This window comes from Megascapheus bottae, chromosome 37 (assembly GCF_031878675.1).
Source record: "Megascapheus bottae isolate mThoBot1 chromosome 37, mThoBot2.hap1, whole genome shotgun sequence".
NCBI classification, from domain to species: Eukaryota; Metazoa; Chordata; class Mammalia; order Rodentia; family Geomyidae; genus Megascapheus; species Megascapheus bottae.
In genome coordinates, this window is record NC_143545.1 from 2,295,854 (window position 1) to 2,305,638 (window position 9,785).

The window sequence follows — 9,785 nt, forward strand, 5'->3', positions numbered from 1 at the left end:
TGAGCAGGAGCTGCTGGCCATCAGTGCCCTGCGCAGGTGAGGGGGGGAGGAGGGGAGGGGAGGAGGGAGGGGAGGGAGGAGGGGGGGGCGGAGGGAGGGGGGGAGGGGAGCAGGGAGGGGAGCAGGGAGGGGAGGAGGGAGGGGGAGCAGGGAGGGGGAGCAGGGAGGGGAGGAGGGGGGGAGGAGGGAGGAGGGGGGAGCGGGGAGGGGGGGAGGGGAGCAGGGAGGGGAGCAGGGAGGGGAGGAGGGAGGGGGAGCAGGGAGGGGGAGCAGGGAGGGGAGGAGGGGGGGAGGAGGGAGGAGGGGGGGAGCGGGGAGGGGGGAGGAGGGGGGAGCGGGGAGGGGGGAGGGGGGAGGAGGGCTGGCGGGGGGAGGAGGGGGGTCTGATCCTCCCCGCCCCGCAGGTGTCTGGAGCTGACCCCCGACAACCGCACGGCGCTGATGGCGCTGGCCGTGAGCTTCACCAACGAGTCGCTGCAGCGCCAGGCGTGCGAGGCCCTGCGGGACTGGCTGCGCCACAGCCCGGCCTACGCGCACCTGCTGCCGCCCGGGGACGCGGCCGGGGCCAGCGGGGCGGGGGCCGCGCGCCGGGCCCACAGCGTGGGGTCGCTGCTGTCCGAGTGGGTGCCGGGCTGGGGGGGAGCAGGGGGAGGAGGACGGGGAGGAGGAGGGGACGGGGAGGAGGAGGACGGAGAGGAGGAGGGGGGAGGGGAGGAGGACGAGGAGGAGGATGGGGAGGGGAGGAGGGGGAGGGGGAGGGGAAGACGGGGAGGGGGAGGGGAGGAGGGGGAGGGGAGGAGGGGGAGGGGGGGAGGGGGGGGAGGGGAGGACTTCAGCCCCCCCCCCCCCCCCCGCAGCGCGCTCTTCGCCGAGGTGAAGGAGCTGTTCCTGGCCGCCGTGCGCCAGGACCCCGCCGCCATCGACCCCCGACGTGCAGTGCGGCCTGGGCGTGCTCTTCAACCTGAGCGGGGAGTACGGCAAGGCCGTGGACTGCTTCACCGCCGCGCTCGGCGTGCGCCCCGACGTGAGCACGGGGGGGCGGGCTCCTCCTCCTCCCCCCATCCTCCTCCCCCGCATCCTCCTCCTCTCCGTCCTCCTCCTCCCCGTCCTCCTCCCTCCCCCCATCCTCCTCCTCCCCCCCATCCTCCTCCTCATCCCCCCCCATCCTCCTCCTCATCCCCCCATCCTCCTCCTCATCCCCCCATCCTCCTCCTCATCCTCCCCCATCCTCCTCCTCCCCCTCCCCATCCTCCCCCCATCCTCCTCCCCCCCATCCTCCCCCTCCTCCCCCTCCCCTCCCCCCCGCAGGACTACCTCCTGTGGAACAAGCTGGGCGCCACGCTGGCCAACGGGAACCAGAGCGAGGAGGCGGTGGCCGCGTACCGCCGGGCGCTGGAGCTGCGGCCGGGGCTTCGTGCGCTCGCGCTACAACCTGGGCATCAGCTGCATCAACCTGGGCGCGCACCGGTGAGCGCGGGGGGCGCCGCTCCTCCTCCCCTCCTCCCCCTCCTCCTCCCCCTCCCCCTCCCCGCTGACCCTCCCCCTCCCCCTCCCCGCAGCGAGGCGGTGGAGCACTTCCTGGAGGCGCTGAGCCTGCAGAGCCGGCCCGGGGCGGCGCGGGCGCGGGGGCGGCGCGGGCGCGGGGGGCGCCATGTCGGAGAACGTGTGGAGCACCCTGCGCCTGGCGCTCTCCATGCTGGGCCGCAGCGAGGCCTACGGCGCCGCCGACAGCGCGCGACCTCCCCGCGCTGCTGCGCATGTTCGGCCTCCCGCCCTGACCCCGGACCCCGACGGACGGACGGACGGACGGACCGAGACCCCGGACCCCGACGGACGGGCGGACGGACCGAGACCCCGGCCTGATCCGACCCCGGACCCGGACCCCGGGCTCGGACCCCGACCTGGACCCCGGACTCGAACCCCGGGCTCGGACCTGATCGGGACCCCCGGACCCCGACCTGGACCCCGGGCTCCAGGCTCTGACTCCGGCCCGGCCCGGAGCCAGGGCGGCCCAGCGAGCGGCCGCCGCCCCGGGAGCCCCGGAGCCCCGGGCCTTGGCGGCCGCCCCAGCACGAGCCGGGCCGGCCGGGTCCCCTTTATATGAATGTGTGTAAATGACGTAAAATAAACCGCGAGGACTTCAGGACGGCCGGGTGCTCAGAGCGGGGTGCTCCCTCCTCCTGCTCCTCCTCCTCCCTCCTCCCCCTCCTCCTCCCCTCCTCGTCCTCCCCTTCCTCCTCCCCCCTCCTCCTCCCCCTCCTCCCTCTCCTCCTCCCCCTCCTCCCCCTCCTCCTCCCCTCCTCCTCCTCCCCCTCCTCCTCCCCCCTCCTGCCGCCTGTCATTTTATCCACTGGGACTCTTGCTCAACCGCGTGAACCACGCCCCTCTCCTGGCCTTGGCTGGACACTGGGTGCAGATGGTCAGCAAGTGCGGGGGATGGAGGACAGCAGGGGGGAGGGGGCGGGGCACTGCGCTGCAGCTCCCTGTACCCCATCACTTCAAGGCACCATTCATTGGGGAGAGGAGAGGGAGGGGAGGGGAGGGGACAGAGGAGGGAGAGGATAGAGGAGGGGGACAGGCAGAGGAAGAGGAGGCAGGAGGGAGGGGAGGAGGGAGAGCCACCGAGGCACTGCCCGCCCCCCTGAACCCCTCCCCTGCCTGTCCTGTGCTGCGTGACAATCTGGTCATGTCCCCTATGTCGAGACCTTTCTTCCAGCCAGCCCTGGGATTTGAACCCAGGGCCCAGGCGCTGGCGCTCTCCCACTGGAGCCACAGCACCACTTCTGGCCTTTTGCTGCTTCCTTGGAGCTCAGAGTCTCCCTGGCTGGCTTTGAACCATGATCTTCTGAATCTCAGCCTCCTGAGTAGCTGGGATGGACACGAGCATGGCGCCACTGCCTCCTGGAAGCGTCCTGGGCTTCCCCTCACGCCCTCCCCAAGGGGCTGAGACTCTGGGCTGCTGTGGTCTGAGGCTGGAGGAGGAGCCTCAAGCATCTTGGGCGAGGACCGGTTGCCATGGCAACCACCTCCGTTGCCATGGCAACCCCATCACCAGGCCTATATAGCCAGACAGAGCATGTGCGTGTGCTTGAGTCTTAGACCGCACACCCCAGCTCCCCGCGGCCGGGTTCTCAGGATTGCTCTATCACTCTTTTGTTTATTGGAGAGAAGAGTCTCGTGGCCTTTCCTGCCCAGGCTGGCTTTGAACCGAGCTCCTCAGATCTCAGCCTGGAGCGTAGCTGAGATGCCAAGTTGTGTGACACTGCGATCCTCTGGCCTCACACCCCGAGGGAATGGAAACGAAACAGGGCTGGGCCGGGCCCGGCTGCTCATGCCTCGGCCATCCCAGCCAGTCGGGAGGCTGAGATCTGAGTTGGAGGCCAGCGCAGGCGGGGAATCCCTGCCACTTTCCCTCACCTCCCACGGAAGCTCGACTGTGGCACCGCGGCTGAAAGTGGTAGAGGCTGCACCTTCAGCAGAAGAGCTCGGGTTCCAAGTTCAAACCCCAGGCCCGGCGTGCACACACACACACACACACACACACACACACACGTGTCTCGTTACGGGCCCTGGCTTTCCCTGCACCCCAAAAGGAGGGAGCAGCCCCCATCAAACGAAGCCAGGCAGCTCTTGATGGCTTCGTGGAGTAGAAGACATGGGAGAAGGGTCGAGGGGGGTCAGGGGCCTCACTCACAGCTAACCAGCCCATGGAGGGGGGCTGTCCCCTGTGCACCCAGCGCTGCACCCCAACCTTAGCCCACCAAAGCCAGGGGTCAGGGGTTCAGGGGCGTCGCACCCCACCTTCCCACCACCACAGGGCACGCCAGAGAACTCACTGGACCCTCCCTCCCTCCCTCCCTCCTTCCCTTCCCTTCCATTTCCCCCTTCCCTTTTGAACCAATCCCAGGACTTTGAACTCAGGGCCCAGGCACTGGCTTTGAGCTTGTTTTTTTCAGGCAAAGCTGGTGCTCTACGACCTGAGCCACAGCTCCATTCTCAGCTTTTTGCTGGTTCACTGGAGATAAGAGTCTGGTGGACTGGGATGGCGGGCGTGAGTCCCCAGGGCCTCTCTGCTACGACAGTGTTTTTAGGAACTTGTGGCCTAAGACTACGAGAGAACACACACACACACACACACACACACACACACACACACACACACACACACACACACTGCAGAACAAAAACCCACAAGACAAAGACACCAACCCACGTAGCAGAAGTGGCCCTTTGAAAGAGGAAGTCATCAAAAGCTTCCATCCTCAAGATATTTCCAGGGCTCAAGATGGAAGGAGGGCAGGAGCTGGTGGCTTGACTCAGGAGACTGAGATCTGAGCATCACTGGTTCGAAGCCAGCCTGGAGCAGGAAAGCCTATGAGACTCTGATCTTCAATGAACCACCAGAAAACTAGCCGTGGAGCACTGAGGGGCCGAGTCTGGTGAGCGGAAGGGGCTGGGTGGGTTTTCTGTTGGGGTCTCACAATCTCCCATTGTGTCTAAAGCCGTGACCTCACAGCCCCGGTGTTGGGGGGGGGCACGGAACCCCTGAGAGTTCATAGGATGTGGGGGGAGGGGATGCTTCTCCCATGTCTCCTCCATATTCAAGATATGTTTTTTGCACAAATCCATTCCAATCCAGGCCCGGGGATTTTCTTCGTGACCAGTATTCTTGGGTTTAGCCTGGGGCCTTGTCTCTTCCTTTTTCTTATTTTCCTGGTCGTCCATCAGTGTAAAAAGAAAATAAAGAGTCAGCGAGGTAAGCCAGAACAGACTGAGGGAAAGAGTGCGGGGAGCGGGATGATGATTTGGGGTGTTGGCGTCTCCTCTTGTCTTTCACCCTCTTTTCTAGACGCCTGTTAGGTGAAGTGCCGGGGGCCTGGACAAACCTGAGATAACAATTTCAGAAGCCAGGGACACAGCCGGGAGTCTAAGGCGCACGCCTGAATCCCAGCTACTCAGGAGGCTGAGATGGGAGGATTGTGGGTTGAGGCCCGCAGGAAAAGACTGTGAGACCCTTAGATGTCCAAGGAACCACCAGAAAATCAGAAAACCTGTAGGGGTGCTGTGGCCTAAGTGGTAGAGCGCCAGCCTTGAGCCAAAGAAGCTCAGGGACAGCTCCCAGGCCCTGAGTTCAAGACCTGGGACTGCCCCCCCCACACACACACACGTGGCTGGATCTCAGGTGTCTTATTTATTTAGCTCGGTCTCCACTGTGATGGTGTATGAATATTGTATCTGTGTGTCTCTGTCTGTCTATGGAGACTTGAATTCAGGCCTTTTCTCTGTTGATTGGCTTTTGTGTTCAAACCTGGCGCTCTACCACTTGCACCACCGCTCCACGTGGGGTTTTCTGGTGGTTCATTGGAGATCAAAGTCTCCTTCCCAGGCTGGCTTAGAACCGTGATCCTCCTATTTCAGCCTCCCGAGTATCTGGGATTCCAGGCCTGAGCCACGGCGCCCGGCTTCTTTCACATACTTCTGAATTGTTTGTTTTCTTTCCTTCTTTCTTTCTTTCTTTCTTTCTTTCTTTCTTTCTTTCTTTCCTTCCTTCTTTCTCTTTCTTTCCTTTCTTTCTTTCTCTCTTTCTTTCTTTCTTTCCTTTCTTTCTTTCTTTTTTCCTTCTTTCTTTCTCTTTCTTTCTCTTTCTTTTTTTCTTTCTTCTTTCTTTCCTTCCTTTCTTTCTTTCTTTCTTTCCTTTCTTTTCTTTCTTTCTCTCTCTCTCTCTTCCTTCTTTCTTTCTTTTTCTTTCTTTCTTTCTTCCTTTCTTTCTTTTTCTTTCTTTCTTTCTCTCTCTCTTTCTTTCTTTCTCTTTCTTTCTTTCTTCCTTTCTTCCTTCCTTCCTTCCTTCCTTCCTTTCTTTCTTTCTTTCTTTCTTTCTTTCTTTCTTTCTTTTCTTTCTTCCTTCCTTCCTTCCTTTCTTTCTTTCTCTCTCCTCTCTGGATCCTAATTAGAATCAAACCCTAAACGTTTGTTTTTTTTTCCTATTGCTCAGAGAAAGATGTGGCCCACCAGAAGCTGCTGAAGAAAGACAAGGAGCCGGCGGCCGGGAATGCTGAGCTCAGGGTGTCAGGCATGGTGTTTGAGAAGTCGGTGTGTCTGTACTGAGCCAGGACACACGGCCAGTGTGTGATGTGGACCAGAACCCCACAGGCTCTGGCCGCCTCTGCCCCCGGGCCTGGCGCTGCCAGGGGCCTCGTTTCTCTGTAAGATGCGAAGAATAAACGCTTCGGGTTTTCTCTTCTGGGGCCTTGTGTGTGGTGGAGAAAAGTCTTTGCCTCCGGCCGCCTGTAGGGAGCGCTGAGGAGCCAGGCCTAGAGCTGGGGGCTGGGGGGGGGGAAGTGGGGGGTCACCCCAAATCACACAGGACTGACCACATGACAGCAATTTTCCCCCAGTGATTCTGGGATGTGTGCATGGAGGCAGATGGGGGATTGCTAGAACTTTATAAATAATAATAATTATTATAATTTATGAAGAGGTTTCAACAAACCAATTTATGAGTACAATGTCTATCTCTTCATCCATCCATCCATCCATCCATCCATCCAATCGTCCATCTATCTATCTATCTATCTATCTATCTATCTATCTATCTATCTATCTATTTTTTCTGCCAGTCCTGGGACTTGAACTCACGGCCTGGGCATTATTCCTGACTCTCTTTGCACTCAAGGCTGGTTCTCTACCACTTGAGTCAACACAGCACCCCTTCAGGCTTTTTGGTGGCTAATAATTAGAGATAAGAGGCGTCTGGATTTTCCTGCCCAGGGTTGGCTTTGAACTGGGATCCTCAGATCTCGGCTTCCTGATTGGCTGGGGTGACAGACGTGAGCCACGGCCACGCAACTGAGAATGCCACTGAAGTGAGAGAGGAGTTGACAAGGAGGAAAGATGGGAAGAAACATTAGCCAAGGGGCTCGCACTTCCGGTGCCCTCCACGCACCAGTCCACTGTACCTCCAGACTAGACAGAAGCTCTGTGGGCTCACGCCTGACACCCCGGTGACTCGGGAGACGGAGATCTGAGGATCCCCGTTCAAAGCCAGCCTCTGGGGTAGAAGCAGTAGCTTTGAAACTCTTATCTCCCACAAACCAGCAAAAAGCTGGACAGGGAGCTGTGGCTCAAGTGGTAGAGCGCCAGCCTTGAGCAAAAACAACAACACAAAAAAAAGCTCAGAGAAGCAGTGCATAGGCCCTGAATTCAAGTCCTAGGACACACACACACACACACACACACACACACACACACACACACAGTCTACAACCCTTTGTCCTGAGTATACAAACTGCTGTTCTGCTCACATCCTGGGGTCTGGTCTGGTCTGGTTAATTATAGTGAAGATCAGGTCTCCTAAGGAGATGCAGAATCCCTCAGCTGCCCCCCTCACTGCTGGTTAGTTATGGAGATAAAAGGGGGAGGGCTGGGAGTGTGGCCTAGTGGTTAAAGTGCTTGCCTAGCATGTACAAAGACCCGGGTTCGATTCCTTGGTCCCACATACATAGAAAAAGCCGGAAGTGGTGCTGAGGCTCAAGTGGTAGAGCTCTAGCCTTGAGAAAGTCCAAGGACAGTGCTCAGGCCCTGAGCTCAAGCCCAGGACTGGCAAAAAAAAATAATAATAAATATCGTTGATTAACATGAACTCTAGAAAATGGAGACGAGGGTTTTTCATCCCAGCTGTTTTGGTTTTCTTCTTGTCTCGTGTGTGGGTGTCTCTGTCTGTGCGAGGCTGAGAGGGGCCCAGCCATGGAGGGACAAAGAGGTAAACAAAGGCAGCCATGGCCTTATGGGACTCGTTGTGGAGATGAACTCTACCACTCGTGGGTGGGGATGGGGGTGGAGGACGTGGGGGGAGAAGGAGGGCGGGGGAGACACTGTCCACAAAGAAATGTCCCCATGTCTCCGTCACTGCCACCCCTCTGCATGGCACCCTCAGCACAACAAGCTTGATTACTTTTAAGGATTTTATTGTAGCCGGGCACGATGGCTCACAGCTGTCGTCCTAGCTACTCAGGAGGCTGAGATCTGAGGATCCAGGTTCAAAGCCAGCCTGAACACAAAGGGACCTGAGACTCTTATCTCCAATGAACCACTAGAAAAACGGGAAGTGGGGCTTGGCTCAAGGGTGGGTGGTAGCCTTGAGCTGAAGAGCTCAGGGACAGCGCCCAGGCCAAGAGCTCAAACCCCATGACCCACAAAAATAATAAAATAAAATTTTATGGTCAAGGTGATGACATCGGGACTCCATACGACAGTTTTTAAAAATGCATTAGAACCAGGTCCTGGTGCCCCGCTTCTAAGACTCCTATCACCCATGAGCCAGCAAAAAGCCGGAAGTGGAGCTTTGGCTCAAGTGGTAGAGCACCAGCCTTGAGGAAAAAAAAAAAAACACAAAAAACAGCAGCAGCTCAGGGACAATGCCCAGGCCCTGAGTTCAAGCCCCAGGACTTGACTCCCCTGCCCTGGGCTGGCTTTGAACCTCCATCCTCTGATCCGAGCCTCCTGCTTGAGTGGCTGGGATGAGAGGTGTGAGCGCGTGGCTCAGCTGTGGGGTGAGACGAGTCCTGGGGGGGGCGGGGGGGCTGTGGGCACGGGTGGAGGAGGGGGAGCTGGTCCCCCCCACCCCGCCCATCCCCCTCTGTTCCCATTGTGTGCAGGCAGCTGTGACTTCATCAGTGATCCCCTGACAGGTGTGGGGGGGAGAAGGTTCTAGATCCTCCCTCCCTCCCTCCCCAGAACCATGATTGAGCCCCGGCTCAGCCTGCTTCCCAATGGCGTCCCGTGGCTCTATGCCCTGTTCGCTATGCTCTTTGTCTTTTTCCTCTTTGTTATGTTTTCTCCATTTTTGCTGGACTTTGACCAGCATATCAGAAACCGTGAGTGTCGCTGGCTGCCTTGGACTCAGGGTACAGTGGGGATGTGGAGGGGAGGGGAGGGGGCGGGAGGGGGGAGGCAGGGTGGGGTGGGAAGTGGGGTTCAGTTCACACGACCATGACTGTTCCAATCTGCAGAGCTCAGGGAAAGCACGGGGTGTGTGTGTGTGTGTGTGTGTGTGTGTGTGTGTGTGTGTGTGTGTGTGTGTGTGTTGGTAGTATCAGGGCTTGAACTCACAACCCTTCTGGCTCCTGCTTGTTCTTAAACCTCTCCTCCCCATTGTGGAATTTGGCCTGCCCCAGGCTGGCTTTGAACTGGGACCTTCCCAATGGGCTGGGATTACAGGCGGGTGCTACCAGCGCCGTCCCCCCGAGTTGACATCTGGGCTAGGATGTCCCTTGCTGGAGTCCTGGCTTCTGACCTGGCTGAGCTCGGGCTGGGGGAAGGGCTTTCAACAATGGCCTCTGAGCCTGGGTGCTGTTGTCTTAGTCTTCCTCAGATGCAGATGCTTGCTCCATCGTGCAGCGTCCAAAGAGGGTGAGGGGGTGAGAAGCGACTGCCTGGGAATGACGGGTAAGTGGCCACCGCCTGTCATCTGGGTTGTCTGGGCCGGAAGCTGACAAATAACTTTAACTGGGTGCAGTGCTTGTGGCTAGGTTGCGGGGTGTCTTAGGCTCGGTTGTGGATGATGTCAAAACCCACTGTGTTGCCTGTGGCCTTTCCTGCCCTCGAGCTCTCAGGCTGTTTGAGGGAGAATATTAATAATAATAATAATAATAATAATAATAATGGCTGGGAGTGTGGCCTAGTGGTAGAGTGCCCGCCTAGCATGCACAAAGCCCTGGGTTCGATTCCTCAGTACCACAGACATAGAAAAAGCTGGAAGTGGTGCTTTGGCACAGGTGGTTGAGAAA

The 9,785-nt window shown here is 58.8% G+C and overlaps 1 protein-coding gene and 1 long non-coding RNA gene across 2 annotated transcripts in view; both read left to right on the top strand.

The window, feature by feature from the left end:
* The window catches only part of Pex5 (peroxisomal biogenesis factor 5), a 15,728-nt gene extending 13,950 nt beyond the window's left edge, over nt 1-1,778 (top strand). The window contains 8 exon segments of the mRNA XM_090325187.1: nt 386-620; nt 858-924; nt 926-1,024; nt 1,309-1,407; nt 1,409-1,467; nt 1,560-1,641; nt 1,643-1,729; nt 1,731-1,778. Coding sequence (XP_090181313.1) covers nt 386-620; nt 858-924; nt 926-1,024; nt 1,309-1,407; nt 1,409-1,467; nt 1,560-1,641; nt 1,643-1,729; nt 1,731-1,778 — 776 coding nt within the window.
* Nucleotides 1,779-4,454: 2,676 nt separating this feature from the next.
* On the top strand, nt 4,455-6,245 carry LOC150042030 (uncharacterized). The gene is made up of 2 exons (XR_016533664.1): nt 4,455-4,756; nt 5,993-6,245. It is a non-coding gene; the product is annotated as an uncharacterized LOC150042030 (long non-coding RNA).
* Nucleotides 6,246-9,785: the final 3,540 nt, after the last annotated feature.